A 17,589-nucleotide genomic window follows, 5' to 3' on the forward strand; every position below is an offset into this window, starting at 1 on the left:
TTCAATGCAAGAAAGCCTCTCTAGATTTTACAATTCTGTCCTTCACTTCTTTTTTATGATCTTATAAATCTGAGAGAAATGTTTTTTCTGCAGTTATCCTGCCTTTTTTCTCTCTACAGGGTCAGATGTAAATAGCATGGACTCTGTGGACAGTGGCTGTGCTCTTAAAAAGACCGAACCACTTCAGCATGTGAAGGGAGAAGACTTAAAAAAAGCAGAGCTTGTCATCTGGGAGATTGAAGTGCCAAAGGTAATGGTAATGTACTTACCTTGAATTATATTGTGGCACAGGTTGGCATATCCACACAATGTAATTTGTTTGTGACAGAGCAATATTGTCTTCACTTTAAAGGAGACATTTTATATAATACTCATCTTCAGATATGATTAATCATTCCTCAAAATAGGTAATCATGCAGAAAACAGAATGGTTTTCAAAGCATATTACCACCTAGAGAGATCCTTCTATTTCAGTCACTGTTCAAGCTGTTTCACGTATATTACACCCAAAAGGTAATAAATAAAAAGCCGATCCTTCTATTTCATATGAGTGGATGTTTTTGTATATTGTAGTCAAAATATATGCTATACATCCCCTTTAAATGTTCTCCATCTTTATTGAATATGCAGTGTAGTTAGGCTCATATTTTTTCATATAAATTTTGTAGTGTTATACAATTTTTTTAATTGAGAAATTCTTAAACAGTTTATTAAAATAAGCTGCTACACCAGTATGATTGGATCACTGAGTAATTAGCTGCATATATGTCTTATATTGTTTTTGTAAATATAAGTTAATGGAGGGCAATCCCAGTATTGGAAAGGGAAAAAATTCTCTTTTTTTGAAGAAATATGAGGTGCAAATGACCCCTCATCAGAATTCCCCTGGACAAAGGCTATAGAAACGTTGGGGTGTTCTCATTATTGGCAAGTGTATCTGCTCCCTGTGGTTTGTCACTTTTTGCCTTGATCTTGTGACTTGGTGGTATGTATATATTTATGCTAATACTGTTGTACATAATATACCAGTTTGTCTGATAATATATGTGTTTGTTATACACTATATAAAAAAGAGATTTTTTGAATACCACCTTTTGTTTATCAAGTATTATTTACTTCATTGAGTGTGCATCCCCTCTCTATTCTTTTATTGTTCTTGAGTTAAGTATACAAAAAAAGCTTTGTAGTTAATGGCCTAGTGCTTTAGATCTTTATATAAAAGTGCCACAGTGTTTTAGCAGTCACATAGCACCTGGCGCTCATTGGTTGCATCTGCAGCACTGAGAATTCTGGTTAGCCGCTATTGGTTACTACTTCAGAGTACAGTTTTTTGGTTGTCCGTCATTACAGCTATGTAGGAAAAGTATTCGGAATGTTTTGTGTGTTGCTTATTGACTTTATTTTTCTTTTCTTTTAAGCATTTGGTTGGTAGATTAATAGGGAAACAAGGCAGATTTGTGAGCTTTCTGAAGGAATCATCTGGTGCCAAAATTTACATTTCAACCTTGCCTTACACTCAAGACTTCCAGATATGCCACATAGAAGGTGAGCTGCTTGTTGTTGCGTGAGTTTTGGGTGATGGCTAACGTCAGCTGACGTTTTTGTTTTTTTTATCGACAAGTGTATGTTTGGCTATTTTGGCCACATTTGGCTCTGTCTATGTCAGCATGATTGCTCAGCTTTTTGCTAATATAAGTAACAGTGGCTAAGATGATGACTTCAGCTTAAACTACTTATTGGCAGGTTCCCGGCAGCAGATTGACAGGGCGCTTGCTCTTATTGGCAAGAAATTCAAAGAACTGAATCTCACCAACATATATGCTCCTCCACCATGCTTAGCATTGCACTCTCTTCCTATGACATCTTGGGTAAGTTGAATAACTGCTATTAATTAGGAAATGTACAGGATTTGAATTTTCAGTAAGCTACATCAAGTGTGTGTCACTGCATACCTTGTCTTCAAAGGTGTACAATTGTCTAATGTAAAAATACAGAATAGTATGATTTTGTTGTATTTGCATGTGCTAGCAGGCTGGCCAGATTTCACAAGTTCAGCACAAAACTAAAAATGGAGGAAATGCTTACTGTATATAAAGGGAAGAATAATGAGTTAAATTAGTGAGGAATAGAATGGTGGGAAAATGTAATGGCGTAGAAGGAGTGACTGTGGAAAACAATATAGGGATAAAATAGAGGATTGAACCTTAGAGGATGCACCTTTGCACTTAATGCTGGACTTTTTTTTTTTTTTTTTCATGAAAAATATTCTAGATCTTTTTGCAGCTCCCTTAACCAAGTGTCTGCTGTGGCTCATCCACCAGTCAGGCTTGTTTCACTATAGATCCTGGAAGTGCAGGTAGCACTGCAACTAATAAAGCCAACAGTATGTCATTCCTGCTGATGCACTCCTAGCAGCACCTGTTTGTACCATTTTCGTTGCTTTTAATATTCAGATGAGAGGGTGTCTGCCACTGAGGATGGTCTTTTTAGCTGTCTTAGTTCTGTGTGAGAGGATCTGGGCATTGCCTTTAATCCTCACTAAAGTTAAAGAGTACAGACTTTTTAATTGATTGTTTTTAGAAAGTTTATTCCAGTATGATGAAGCTTATATTACATTTTAGTTCCCCTTTAAACTAATGCATTAAAAAGCACATTATTTTAATTACATTTTTACCATAATACTGCATTGAAGGTTCTAGGTGGTTCTAAAGCTTTTTTTTTTTTTCAGCTTATGCTCCCAGATGGTGTTACTGTTGAAGTCATTGTGGTTAATGTGGTCAATGCCGGACATATGTTTGTACAGCAGCACACACACCCTACATTTCATGCCCTTAGGAGCTTGGACCAGCAAATGAACCTCTGCTACTCACAACCTGGAATTCCAACCTTGCCTACCCCAGTGGAAGGTAAAACCTCATTAGTTTGACACTTAATTTCTTCTCTACAGAGTATAAGAATTTTTTTTCATTTTTTTTACACAGGTATTTGCAGTCGATCTTAAAGTTTTTCAAAATTGCTCTAACAACCAAACCTTTATTACATGGAAATGTTCATTCCTCTAAATTCAGTATCTGTTTTTAGTAAAAACAATAACACTTTAGGGTGAAGACACCCAGAGTAGTAGTAGTGGCAGCTACTTATCATGGTTACAAAACAAAACAAAACTTTTCTAAGACCCCCCCCCCGCTTAAATGGTAATCTTTACTCAGAAGCTCCGAAATTTTGTATCCATTTGTAAGTGTGCAGACTATTGCTTTTCTGTCTAATAAATGCAATTTCCATAAAATAGGGCTGATGCCTTTAGATCTTTTATTCACTTTTGATTTAATTTTGCATTAACGAAAAATTCAAGTTACATCTGCTGGACATATGTTAGAATATGTACAAATACACTTAGGGGCAGATTTATCAAAGGTCGAAGTGAATTTTCAAAGTAAAAAACGTAGAATTTCGAATAGTCCAACTTCGATTCAAAGTTGAAAAAAAAATTGAATATCAAAATATATCATGTACTGTCTCTTTAAAACTTCGACCATTCGCCACCTAAAAGCTGCCGAAGTGCTGTTTTAGCCTATGGGGGACCTCCTAGAACCTATATAGAGGCAATTGGTGGAGTTTGAGAGATCAACGGTTTTTTGGGGGGGGGACTTTGTATCGAAGGCGCTATTCCTTCGATCGTAGAATTTGAAGTAGGCCGAATATGGACCACTTCGACCCCCAAAAACCTTCGACCTCTAGTCGGTTGATCTTTTTGAATTCAAAGTTTTTTTTAACTTTGACCCTTGATAAATATGTCCCTTAAAGCACAAAGTACCAAATTTTTTTTTTAAAAAAAGCCCTAGCATCAACTAAACTTTTTGCTAACTGTTAGGGGCAGATTTATCAAGGTTGAATGGTAAATTCAAATTTTGAATTCGTTTTTGTGTCAAAATGCACAAATTTGAATTTAATGCACCAATTGGAATGTAAATTCCAATGTGAGCTTTATCACAACTTGACTATGGAAACCATTCTAATTTGAATATTCACCACCTAAAACCTGCCGAATTCATTTACAAGTCAATGGAAGAGGTCCGTTGACCCATTTGAAGATGTTAATGGCCTTCCTGACATTCAAGTTTTTTTTTCAGAGAAAAACTAATTTCAAGAATTTTTAATTCGTTTTCAGGTCCGTGAAGTTTTTTCTTAGTACATTTTATTAGAGTAAAACCCAAAGCGCTCCTTTTCTAGAATCAATTTTAAACAGGAATTAAAAAGGTAATCCTGGTAAAATATGGAGTCTTGACCCCTTTTTTTTTTTTTAACCTAACTTTGAATGTACCAATCATCTTGACTTCTTAGAACTATAGCTTCTTACTCTTTTTTAAAGGTACAGTAGCCTTTACGACTTGCCAGTTTGAATAACATTGTGATTCAGGGGCCTAGGCTAGCTGTTTTAAACCATCTAAGTAGTGGCCAATATGATCTATGGCGTCTAATTTTGAAACAAATTTTTTATTCTGCATACCTGTGCAAGCTATATGAACAGTTTTTTAAAAGGTTGTAAAACTTTGTGAAAATGTCTTGCAGCTGGAGTTATCTGCGCAGCACCTGCTGAAGATAATGCATGGTGGAGAGCACAGGTTGTAGCCTATTTTAAAGACTCTGAAGAAGTAGAAATAAGATACGTCGACTATGGTGGATATGAAAAAGTAAAAGTTGACATACTGAGGCAGATCAGGTCAGTACATGGCATTTATCTTGCATGTGTATACAACCCAAACATGTTCTGCTGCTTGTCACCTTTTATTCTTTTTCGGCCAAATATTCTTGTAAAAATTCATCATAGAATTACCATTTGGAGGTTAATGAGCCATTTCAGTAGGGAGGATGCATTTGTGTAATGTTAAAAAGAAAAAAAGAACGTACCTGAATTTTCAACATTGTTTGTACACCCTCTGAGTTGTAGATCTGAAGTAATGGGGCTGGTAGGTTCTTGTCCTCTACTTTTTTTTGAAAATAGAATGTATGGTTTCTCTCTGCACAGAGAAGTTTTACTTTTTCAATTTCACCCACCAAATAGGAGTGTAGTTTCTACTACAACAAACGAGAAAGTTAAACATCGTAATTAACCAAGCACCATTGCAAATAACATTCTTTTCTCTTGCCTAATTGGGGGACACAGGCACCATGGGTGAAGATCCTGCAGCTGAAGAATGGACACTAACTTGTTAACTGTGACTCCTGCTCTGGGGCTTCATCCCCTGCCTCCTCCTATTCCCTTCAGTTTCATTAAGTGTCCTCAGAAGGAGAAGAAACACAATTCTAGTGGCTGGAGCAGGTGATCAAGGACTCCACTTAGATCATGCCACATTAAGGGCCACAGAGATACTCGAGCCCATTCCAGCTACAGCGTATCCTTTTTATGCCAGACAGCCTTCCCGCTCCCCGGAGGTCTGCAGGCTTGTTCCCAGTTTTTCCCTACGCTGGTTTCCTGTTCCACGGAGGACTGTACCAGCGGTATACACCTCTGGATTGTTCTACTGGACACAGAACTCTTAGCGCCTTTTACATTCAAGCTTACTTTGGCACAGTTTTTTCCCCTAGGTTTAGCACTTCCGGGTTAGCCTTCTTCTGGCCAGCAGCAGCGCTACGTCACTCTTGGTCTCGTCTGATTCGCTATCGGAAGGTAACACCTTTTTTTTCTGCACTATGTTTGGTGCCACCCTCTCCAGTGATCTGGAGACAAGGACTAATAGAATTCACACAGCCCCCACCCCGCAGATTTTTCATATCCCGACTGCCCAAGCAGTCTTCCAACAAAGAAAAATTCCTCTGTCGTCCAAGACTTAGCGTCAGCGGAAACAATCCAACCGGTTCTCCAGGCAGACAAAGGAAAGGGATATTATTCCAACCTTTTCACAGTTCCCAAAAACGACGGCTCCTTAAGAAAGGTCCTAGACAGACGGACAGACCTAGAACGACTTATAGTCATACCAGCTCAGGTAAAACTATCCCTAGACTGGTGGATGCAACCACAATGGACTACTCTAGGAAAGCCATTTCCCAGCCACCACTGGATAGTACTCACAACAGATGCAAGCCTAAAAGGATGGGGCTGAGTACTAGGCCAGAGAACAGTCCAAGGCCTTTGGGACCACGAGGAAAGATCACTTCCCATCAACCTCCTTCAGTTAAGAGCCATCAGATACGCTCTGGAAAGATTGACTCCACTTCGCATCGGGAAGGCTGTAAGAATACAGTCAGACAACATAACAGCAGTGGTGTACATAAACCACCAAGGGGGCACCAGAAGCCCCACAGCCCTAATGGAGGCAAACCACATCCTAATGTGGTCAGAGACCAACGTTCCGGCGATATCTGCAGTACACATCCCAGGCGTAGACAACTGGATAGCGGACTACCTGAGCAGGGAAACACTAGACCAAGGAGAGTGGAGTCTTCATCCAGAGGTCTTGCAGCTCATAGTGGAAAAGTGGGGCCTACCAGACATCGACCTAATGGCATCCCGAAACAACTGGAAGGTCCAAAAGTTTGTTGCCAGAAGCCTAGACCCGCTAGCACATGCAGTAGATGCCTTGGTGATCCCATGGACATTCACCATGACGTACATCTTTCCACCCCTGGCACTTCTACCAAGGGTCATCAAGAAAATCAAGTGAGAGGGAACACAGTCCATTCTGGTGGCACCATACTGGCCTAGGAGAATAGTGGTAACGGCGAGGGACGAGCCATTTCATCTTCCACTAAGAGAAGACTTACTGACACAAGGACCAATCGTCCATCTGAATTCTCATCAGTGGGCTTTAACGGCTCTTGAGGCCCTAAGAGAACAGGAGCACCAACAGAGGCCATACCCACCATGCTAAGAGCACGAAAACTGTGTCAGCCAAGGTTTTCCACAGAGTGTGTAAGACGTTTATCTTATGGTGTGAAAATAGAGGCTCAGACCCACAGAGAGCGAAGGAGAAAGAGGTACTATCCTTCCTGCAAGAGGGTCTGACGAAGGGATTAGCCTTGAGTTCTCTGAAGGTACAAGTGTCCACACTCGCTATTCTCTTCCAGAAAAAGTTAGCATTGCAGAATATCAGAACTTTCCTTCAAGGAGCAACGCGTCTGGTTCCTCCATACAGATCTTCTGTTCCACCCTGCGACCTTAATCTTGTACTAGCTGTGTTACAAGCAGAACCATACGAACCGTTTGACAACATTCCACTGACCACTCTTACTGAGAAAGTGGTGTTTCTAATGGCAATCACTTCGGCTTGAAGAGTCTCCGAACTAGCTGCACTCTCATGCAAGTCTCCATTCATATCATAATTCACTATGATAAGATGGTTCTAAGACCAACACCAGACTTCCTATCGAAAGTAGTATCGGAATTCCATCTTAACCAGGATTTGGTGGTTCCATCCCTCTGCCCAGAGCCCAAGAGCCCCATTGAGTTGAAATTAAACACACTGGATGTTGATCGAGCAATCAAGATTTATTTGCAGGCCACCAAGGACACTAGGAAAACCGAAGTTCTCTTTGTTATCCCTAATGGGCCTAAGATAGGCACTAAAGCTTCCAAGACAACCATAGCCAAGTGGATCCGTTATACGATTATCAGAGCTTACGCAGTAAAGGGGAAAGTCTCCACCAATCGGAGCGACGGATCATTCCACTCGTTCTATCAGTACGTCCTGGGCTGTGCGACATCAAGCAACGGCTTAACAGCTCTGCAGAGTGGCCACCTGGGCATCCCTTCATACTTTCACACGATTCTACAAGCTACACACACAAGCTTCAGCTGAGACCAGCTTAGAGAGGAAGGTGCTTCAGACAGCTCTTCCTGAACACTAATGAGGTAACAGTGGGGGGATTGCTTTGGGACATCCCCATGGTGCCTGTGTCCCCCAATTAGGCAAGAGAAACAGATTTTTGTACTCCCCGTTAAATCTTTTTCTCTTGCCCTATATTGGGGGACACAGGCCTTCCCTCCCTGTTCAACACTGAAATTTTACAGCCTAAGGTTGTATATAGTTCTCCATGTTTTGGAGTTTTCGAGTTACTGAGGGGGTTGAGGTACTGCTCTTCTGTTTTGGGTTGCCATGCTCCTTCTTTGGTAGAAACTGAATGGAATAGGAGGAAGCAGGGATGAAGCCCAGAGCACGAGGAGGAGTCACAGTTAACAAGTTAGTGTCCATTCTCTAGCTGCAGGATCTTCACCCATGGTGCTTGTGTCCCCCAATATAGGACAAGAGAAAAAGATTTAACGGTGAGTACAAAAATCTCTCTATTCTTAAGCTGAATGACAATGTGTTATGGAATGTGTATCAATTAGAGGTACACCGTTTTTCTCACAAAGTAACGGTTAGACAAGTTCCAGAAAGATAAAATATATCAAAGTACAGAACAAATTTAAAAAAAAAAAAAAAAAACATACACAGATAACATTAGACTAGATGTGGAATCGGCTTGTCTATAATCAAGCCATGGTTGCCAGGTTTTTAGAAATTTGTCATGTGTATTGGTTAAGAAACTAGTATGTTTTTAGTTCATCGTGATCCAATCAATTTTGTGTTTAAAGGTTGGGGAAGTTATTGTGTTCCTATTTCCTACTTTATATGAGACTTATTTGCCATATGGTTGAGACATGAATTGCATAGACACATTTATCTTCCTAAGTAAGCACTAAACCAGTTGTATTCTACAAGCCTATGTTATTTTTTTTAGACCGAATGCTTGCCCCATGGCTATACAGCAGCTTACTTTTATAAACCTATAGGATTTCTTAAGGAAGCACTTTTTACCAGTGCAGGGTATCAGTACATTCTATTTGAATTATTTTAAAACTCCTTTTTTTGATATTATTTTTCCTTCGAGTTCTTGAAGTGGGCTGAATTATATAACATTACTAAATAAATTACTAAATTTAATAGCCTTTCCTTGGGTATAGTTACTCCGTTTTAGAAAAGGGAATAAGTACATTTTGTCTTCTGGTGCTTTGTTTTATCAGCATGTAACCACCATCATCTAGAGACCTGACATGTCTAGTTCTTTTTCTTCAGGTCAGATTTTGTTACACTACCCTTCCAAGGAGCAGAAGTTTTACTGGACAATGTGATTCCACTTGCAGGTTAGAAAACCTCCCATTTGTTGTTCTCTTTCCATTAAAAACAACTGCACTATATGCAGGATTTAATTTACACCTGCTTATAATATACATATCTTGATGCAGGTCCTGCAATATGTTTGGTTAATGACTGGTGATTTTTATGCAGTGAAAATGTCTTTAAGCAATGTGTTCTATATTTTAGGATATAATTGACTGCATGACAATTGGCTTAAATTAAATATAAATAAATGTAAAATATGTGTGTGTATAATTTTTTTTTTTTCCCTACCTAGAATCGGATCACTTTTCCACAGAGGCAGATGAAGCTGCAACTGAAATGACAAGGGGCACGGCACTGCTTGCACAGGTGAGGTGTTATGTTTTCTTAGCAGTTTGTAGCTATAAATTTGTAAAATAATACAGAGCACTTTTAAAAGAAAAATTCACCACAGAATTTTGTCTTAATTCTTTGCATATTATTTTGTTTACATTGCACTATGTTGCTCTGCAAACAAAATAAAAATGCTTCCTGGAAACCAGAAATTACACAGATGTGTTGCTTTATTTCTTCTCAATTTCCACACCCCTACTGCTGCAAATCATGCATGTTTCTGGTGGGTTTACACAAGTGAGCTGTAATAAATATAGGGAAAATTAACCCCCCCCCCCCAGAGGCTATTATACCTAACTGTGATTAAAAATTTGATTACTTCATGAAGAGAGACATATGCAGAGAGGGGAAAGAGTAACTTGATTATTAAAAATAGTACAGGTATGGGATCCGTTATTCTGAACTCATTCGCCAGAAAGACTCTGTTTTGATTTTTAATCTAATTTTTAATCAATTGGAAGAAATGTTACAATAAAACAGTACCTTGTATTTTATTCAAACTAAGATAGAAATAATTCTTATTGAAACCAAAACCAGCCCATTGGGGTTATTTCCCGTTTAAATGAGCTTTTAGTGGTTACTAGACCTGATGGTTTCGATTTTTTTTTTTTTTTTTTTTTGTAACAATGTTCTCCAATTTGCAGTTTTATATTTACAGTTAGGCTTGCTAATACTCTAGACTTTTACAGAAGGTGAAAGCTTGTAGTTGAGGAGATCTAAACCGTAAAGTATTTAAGGCCATTGCTTCAAGGAGAACTAAAGCTTAACTAAAGAATTAGGCTAGAAATTTTGTACATTGTGTTTTGGGCTTCTGTACCAGTAAGGCAACCACAGTCCTTTAGTAGGGAAGATCTATGTCTCCAAAGATGCCCCAGTAGCTCCCCATCTTCTTTTCTGCTTATTCACATGCTCTGTGCTGCTGTCACTTACTGAGCTTAGGGAACGACACACAATATACAGTACACATAGAATAGAAATTTTACAATATAAGGTTGATTGGTAATTAATACAGATAATTGCTACATGGCAACACAGAAACCAGTGCAACTAGCATCAGAATTTAATAATCTGCTCTGTAGCATCAGTTTATATTACCCACCAACCTCATTTTCTGCTTGATAATTTGTGATAACCCCTAAGCTTAGCTTCTCATCAGCTGCTCAGAGCCCACTCAGCATGTGAGTGTACCAAGAACTTTCCAAGACCCCCTGTGGCAGGTTTGAAGTTCTGGACCATTGCTGCTATTGAGAAGCTGAAACTTTTAGATGGCGCAATAAGCTCAGTATATCAAATTACATTTTTATGGGTTTGTTCTCCTTTAAAGCAATACTTTGCTGGTAATTGTTTTTTTTTTGTTTTTTTTGTTTTGGTAGGTTACAAATTATGATGCTGCAACAGGGCTTCCTTTGATTCAGTTGTGGAGTATGATGGCTGATGAGGTGAGTGTTATTATATATTATATATTGTATTACTGCCCTTCACACTACTGTTAGGTGTTGCCTACAGCCTCCTGTGCACTGCCTGATTCAAAAGCAATCATCATTTAAAGATGTACTCGGTCGTTGCCAGTAATTTAATGTGGTCATTGGCTGACTGTTTTTTGCAACCTGCCCCAAAAATACCTGATCTTGCCCTTATCTGATATTTATATGGAATGGCATAATTTTGGGCCCATGCAAAGGCCAGTGGCCTGCTGACTCTCAAAAGTATTCTGCCATTTTGTATATAGAATAAATCATAAATATTTAATAATTTATCTTTGCATTTCCAATATCTTTTCAACCTTAAAAGAGAATTCAAACGTTAACTAAAAAAAACCCTACACTTTCTACCCTACGTAGACCTCCCCCCAGCCTAGCTGCTACCCCTGGGAAATGCCCTTAATTTTTACTTACCCCTGGGTGCAGATTCAGGGATCACGGCAGCCATCTTCCGGGTCTACGCGTCGTCTTCTGGTGCTTCTGCAATTTCTGTCTATTTTGGTGCAGTTGTCGCAAACTGGGAAATTGCTCCAACTGCGCATGCGCCGATTCGCCGGTCTCAGATTACAGAAGACGGCTGCCGTAAACTGCTATCCCTGAATCGGCACCGATTGGCATTTCTGAAAGTTAGTGGCATTTCCCCGGGTTAGCAGCTAGGCTGGGGGCAGGAGGGAGGGGGTCTACTTAGGGTAGGGGAGTAGGTTTTTTTAGATAAGAGTTCAATTCTCTAGTGTTTAATAAGGTTACCAAAAATATTTCAGTCTGCAATTATTTAGAAAAAATTGTTGGCTTTTGAAAGTGATATTTAGAACCAGTAACAATTCACTTAAGGGCAGATTTATCAAGGGTCGAATTGAAAATTCTGATTTCATTTTTTTATATAGTCAAAACGGTCAAATTCAACTAGGGAGTTAATCAAATTCGATTAGTTTTTTTTTTTTTTAATTTTCGAGATTTATCATACTCTGTCCTTTTAAGAACTGGAATTTGACTATTCATCGCCTACAACCTGCCGACGTGCTGTTTAAGTCAATGGGAGATGTCCAGGGATCACTTTGGAGTTTGCAGCCTTCCTGACATCCAAGTTTTTTTCGGAGATTCAATTCATCAGAGTTTTAAAAATTTCGATCGAATTTCAGATTTATGGATGTTTAGGGGAGTTTTTAAAAACTTGCATGAATTAGAAATTCAACCATTGATAAATATGCCTTTAAGAGAAGTGACCTTTTCTTACCGACTTTGTTGGCCTTCATTATTTAATTAGCTATTTGCCTAACAACATCACATATTTCAAGTGACAAGTTAAAATGCTATGTGTTAACACCAACAACCAAACTGGCTACAACTTCATTGCTATCTTGTATTGCTTCTTTCTATTCTGGCCCTACACTGAATAGTAGACTGGACAATTGCAAAACAATAATTGTTCAGTAATTCAAAAAATCATAAATAAGGACTTATTGCAAATTGTTAAACTACCCTTTGGTTTGATTTTTTTTAATCACAAAAACTTTTCTTCTCCCCCTCAGGTGGTGTCAGTCAATAGAACTCTTGTGGAAAGAGGCTTTGCGCAATGGATGGACAGCTTTTAAACTAGCAGCCGGATTTCTTTTACAGCCATTTTCTAAAGCAACAACACCCCTCCTTGTACTGTATTAGGCTTGGCACTCCATAAATTACTTTTTTTTTTTTTTCTCCCCATTTTTCTCCTCTTTAGTGCACTCCAGTTTTCATACTGCGTTGACTTCATGTACTTTCTTTCACATGGTCTGTGAATATTTACAAAAACAGACGACTGAAGGATTGACAAATCAAGCCATACTACTTACAGCTTTAAAATCTTTTTGGCGGGTCTTGCATTAGTTGGTGTGTGTGTGCAATAAAATAGGCATCACAGAACTGTACATTCCTTATACTTTAAATGTAGTGGAATGGGCAATGCTGCAGGATATGAAATCAGGGATCAAAAGGAAATATTGGCTTTCTTTCTGGTGAAATATGCAATTATACTGTTATTAATGGTTTATCTACTGGAGGAGCAAAAATGAATTATTCCTTCATTTCTAAAATTTAAGATTTTATTTTTGTGTGCGCACATTTTCTGGAACATTCTGTCTGCCAAGTCTGATGTGTAATTTATAATGTTGTAGCTGTGCAAATCTTTGTAAATATATATAATACCAGATCACTTTAATATTTTGTATTGAAGGAAGAGAAAATGTTAATTTCACACCATTTTTGGTCAACTGGTAACAGTTTGTATCACAGAGTCATGACGCAACTAATTCAGGGTTGTTCTGTGAACAGATTTGTGTGGTGTGTTCAGACTTGATCTACGGTCTAGTGTTCCTGTGATCTATATGCTACTTTGCTGTACAGATGTAAAAAGTAACAAAAAAAAATGGAAATAATATTGCATTGGTGTGCTTTTTATTTCATAAGATTTTTAAACATGTTAAAGTAATATAAATCCACTGGAAATGTTCTGTAAAATGCTATTGTTCCCTGTTTCTGTGGAGAACAGGGGGTATGAATAAATAAAGCACTGAGCGGGAAGCATCCAATTGAATCTAAATTTAATGTTGCATGCTGAAATACCATGTATAAGCATTATGTACTCCACTCCAATTACTTTTTTTTTTTTTTTTTATTCGTTGTATGATGTAGAGCATAAGTTTTATTTTAAATATTTTGAGGGTTAGTTGTGAACAGTTGAGTTGTTTTCCATGAAAATTTTGAATTTTCAAGGGTGTTATTTTTTGTTTTCTTTTTTTTTGTCATTCATTTTTCAGTTTAAAAAAACAAATTTTAAAAGATTTAATATTTATCATACCCCAAACTCAATTCGAGTTTTCGGGTTTCTCAACTCGTTTTTTCTTAAATTAGAAAACAATCACGTTGTGCAAAAGCTCACACAAAGCTCTAAAATTGACCTTTGATAAATAACCCCCCTAATAGTCAGTGGTTTCCGCCTTATCTAAACAATCTTTCTACCCCATCATTGTAGTAACATATGGCATACTGAAATGCAGATATATTTATTTTTGCTTCAGAAGTCTGCAGTGAAACATAGGGGGAACTGTGCTCCTTCAAACACTGCTGTTGGCTGCAGCACACTGTTATTTGCATCTCACTCACTCACACAGACTCTCACTCAGATGAATGTACCTGTGTCGTCATGAGTTTACCCACATCTGTATAAAACTGGATATATCACAGCTCACCTGCTACAAACATTTTCTAGCCAGTCACATTGCTCTGATGCTCTCTACTAGTTGGCTGCTCTCCGTATTATAACGGCAGAACAAGTTTAAGGGGCCCATTCATTAAAGGGATACTGTCATGTGGAAAAGGGGCAGCTGGGAAATTGACAAAATGTCTAGCCCTATGTCATATTTCAAAATTGCATATAAAAAAATCTGTTTGCTCTTTTGAGAAATGGATTTCAGTGCAGAATTCTGCTGGAGCAGCACTATTAACTGATTCATTTTGAAAAATTTTTTTTTCCCATGACAGTATCCCTTTAAGTTCGAGTGAAGGAATAGAAGAAAAAATACTTCGAATTTCGAAGTGTTTTTTGGCTACTTCGACCATCGAATGGGCTACTTCGAGTACGACTTCGATTCGAACTAAAAATCATTCGACCATTCGATAGTCAAAGTACTGTCTCTTTAAGAAAAAACTTCGACCCCCTAGTTCGCCACCTAAAAGCTACCGAAGTCAATGTTAGCCTATGGGGAAGGTCCCCATAGGCTTTCCTAAGTTTTTTTGGTCGAAGGATAATCCTTAGATCGTTGGATTAAAATCCTTCGAATCGTTCGATTCTAAGGATTTAATCGTTTTGCGCAAATCCGTCGAAGGATTTTAATTCCCCAGTCGAATATCGAGGGTTAATTAACCCTCAATATTCGACCCTTAATACATCTGCCCCTAAGTGTGCTGCAAATAACACTTTTTAATGGAAGACAGCAATTCAAACAAGACTATATTTTGCACTAATACTTAAGAAGAAGACGACGACAAACTCAACAAAAAAATTTAGATGAATAACATGAAAGTACAAAGTGCACACTGCAATATTACACACATTAATCAATCTTTGTATTGTTCTATCTGATTCACAGACTTTATGGAACCAAAGGTGAAAAAGCTGCACACAATCTTTCTTTGTATAGTTATACCTACAGTATACATTAAGACAAAATGGCAAATTCTGCATTTATCTGTGCGCTTAACCATTTAATTAGTTTAAAGTGGACCTGTCACCCAGACACACATCTGTATAATGGTATAATCCTTTTCAAAGTAAACATGAAATCGAAGTTCTATTTTTTATTAAAGCATTCATAGCTGTTTTCAAAATCTCAGCTGTCAATCAAATATTGTCTGACACTCCTCTATGCCCTGGGCATAGAGGCGGGGCAGACAATTACTTTCACTTTCCATTCAGCACTTCCTAGATGTCACTGCTCTCCATACATTCCCCTCTCTTGTTACCATTTAATTGTGTAGCCAGGGCATGGGGATAGACATCAGGTCCCCCATTCGGGTGCACAAACAAGATTCTAAGATGATATAAGACTTGTCCTAATAACAGTGTGCACAAAATGACTTTTGCCTGCTTGTTCTAATTATGAATTCCCAGAATGAAGGAAACAAGATTCAAATAATGTATATAGTGTAACTAAAGTTCATTTTGCTTGACTAATGTGATAAAATAGGATTTTGAATAAATTTTCTTTGGGTGACTGGTCCACTTTAATTTTCTTCTTTTTCATTGATATTACTGTTTGGGTGGTGTTACATAGTAATGATGTTACAAACAGTACTCACTGCCAGAATAAAGGAGGATAACATTCAAAAGTATCTGCATACTTTTGCTTTTGACATCTGTTTTTAAATCTGCTTATTATACTGCTAATATGATTTGGAGCAGCTGCATGTGATGCAGGAGGCACCAGACACTTCACAGTTCTCTTGCTGCTAGTTTTTGGGGATTAGACTATAATTCTGTTTGCTGCCATTAATTGAGAAGCAATCTGCATCAGCCAACGGTATGGGTATCTGTGTACCAGTGTGCTTGGTTCCCGGGATTTTTTTTAAATAAGGGAGTCTTTGCGTAACTTGGAGCAATATTCATTAAAGCTTCTAAAAGGAATCCAGCCCCAATAGGATTGTTTTGTCATCAGTACTTCTCTATGCTAACTGTTACCATCAAGTGCATGGTAGAGAAAAGTTCACATTATTGTACTATCACAAGTATTCACAGTTGTATTAGATGCTTGTTCTTTTTCATAGAGTTAAGTGTTTATTGAATGGAAACAATGATGTGTTCCACTGGTAGGAAGGCATGGGGCTCTACCTATCTGTACCTACAATTTTAGGCTGATGTCTTTTAAGTGTTGATTATCTTATTATAATGGGGTTTTTTCTGTCATTGTTATGGTTGCTGCAATAACACTTTATAAACAGACCATTTTATTTTACAGAAACCTATAAACCAGCTACTGCCTGATACTTGCCCATACCTCATGCCCATTTCTTCTATTTTATCTGCCCGAGAAGATACAATTGTTTGTCTGCCATTACAGTTTGCCTTTGCTTGTTTATTTTTTTTTCTCGGCATTCTTTGAACAAAGAGTTTTTTTCTACAGTACATCCCCATGAATTTGACTTTTTTTTATCCAAGAAACATTCATCATGGTGGACATTAACATTTCTTTAATGCTCTCTGATTTGGGCTCTGCATTTTTTTCCCTCTGCTTGAGCTGAGAATATTTGCATAAACAGGCCTTTGAAGGACTGACTAGAAAGCCGTTTTTAAGCTTAAAATGCAATTGACTTGTTTGGCATCAACATGTCCTTCAGTGCATTAACTGATGTGTGAAACCGATTGGTACACTCTTAGTATAAACAAGATGAGACAGGCATCTCTGTGAGATATTAACTCTTGGGTCAAATGGAAAAATGATGGGGTCTGTATAAATTATGCAATTAGAGCACTAAGTATTTTGATTAAAGGCCTTTGACTGCAAAGCTAACAAATGAATGGATCCTTCATTTCTAAAATCAGGTTGGCATTTCTGGAAAATGCAGACTGCCAAAAAATTATCCTAGATATTCAAGAACAAATCTTTAACATTTTCTTCCCAATTAAAAATATACATATATTCCATATAAACATTAAAGGATGCTACCATCTGAAAAACATACATCTGAAAGTAAAATAAAATATTCCAGATGCGTAAGGGAATTTCTTGTATATTTAGGATTATAGCTGTACCAATTACCAATCATTCATTTATAGTCCTGTAAAGTAAGAAATAAAACTGTAATGAGTATTTTTTTTGAGTTTTTAGTATGATGATTTATGGCTGCCACATGGTTCCATATAGCTTGTTACTGTGGGATTTCATTCTCTGTACTAATAGCACTTGTGCATTTATTTAAAGATATGCATTTACCCTGCTCAGTTGGAAGAGGATAAAAGAAACTGGGGTGCCAAACTGTTAGACATCCTATGAGAATCAATGGTAGACCTCCAAGCATATAAAGGTTCCATAGGACATGCTACTATGAAATGCCGAAAATTTTACATGTTCAGATTACAGGTAAAA

The 17,589-nt window shown here is 37.8% G+C and overlaps 1 protein-coding gene across 1 annotated transcript in view; it reads left to right on the forward strand.

Annotated features, from left to right (window-relative positions):
* Positions 1-13,528, forward strand: part of LOC108708368 (A-kinase anchor protein 1, mitochondrial) — a 28,577-nt gene extending 15,049 nt beyond the window's left edge. Inside the window, exons 4-12 of the mRNA XM_018246996.2 lie at positions 120-250; positions 1,419-1,545; positions 1,744-1,868; positions 2,729-2,906; positions 4,570-4,720; positions 9,054-9,121; positions 9,394-9,467; positions 10,865-10,930; positions 12,502-13,528. Of these exons, the coding sequence (XP_018102485.2) occupies positions 120-250; positions 1,419-1,545; positions 1,744-1,868; positions 2,729-2,906; positions 4,570-4,720; positions 9,054-9,121; positions 9,394-9,467; positions 10,865-10,930; positions 12,502-12,564 (983 nt within the window). The 3' untranslated portion in view covers positions 12,565-13,528. The remainder of the gene's footprint in view (positions 1-119; positions 251-1,418; positions 1,546-1,743; positions 1,869-2,728; positions 2,907-4,569; positions 4,721-9,053; positions 9,122-9,393; positions 9,468-10,864; positions 10,931-12,501) is intronic.
* The last annotated feature ends 4,061 nt before the right edge of the window (positions 13,529-17,589 follow it).

This window comes from Xenopus laevis, chromosome 2L, assembly GCF_017654675.1.
Source record: "Xenopus laevis strain J_2021 chromosome 2L, Xenopus_laevis_v10.1, whole genome shotgun sequence".
In the NCBI taxonomy this organism is placed as follows: Eukaryota; Metazoa; Chordata; class Amphibia; order Anura; family Pipidae; genus Xenopus; species Xenopus laevis.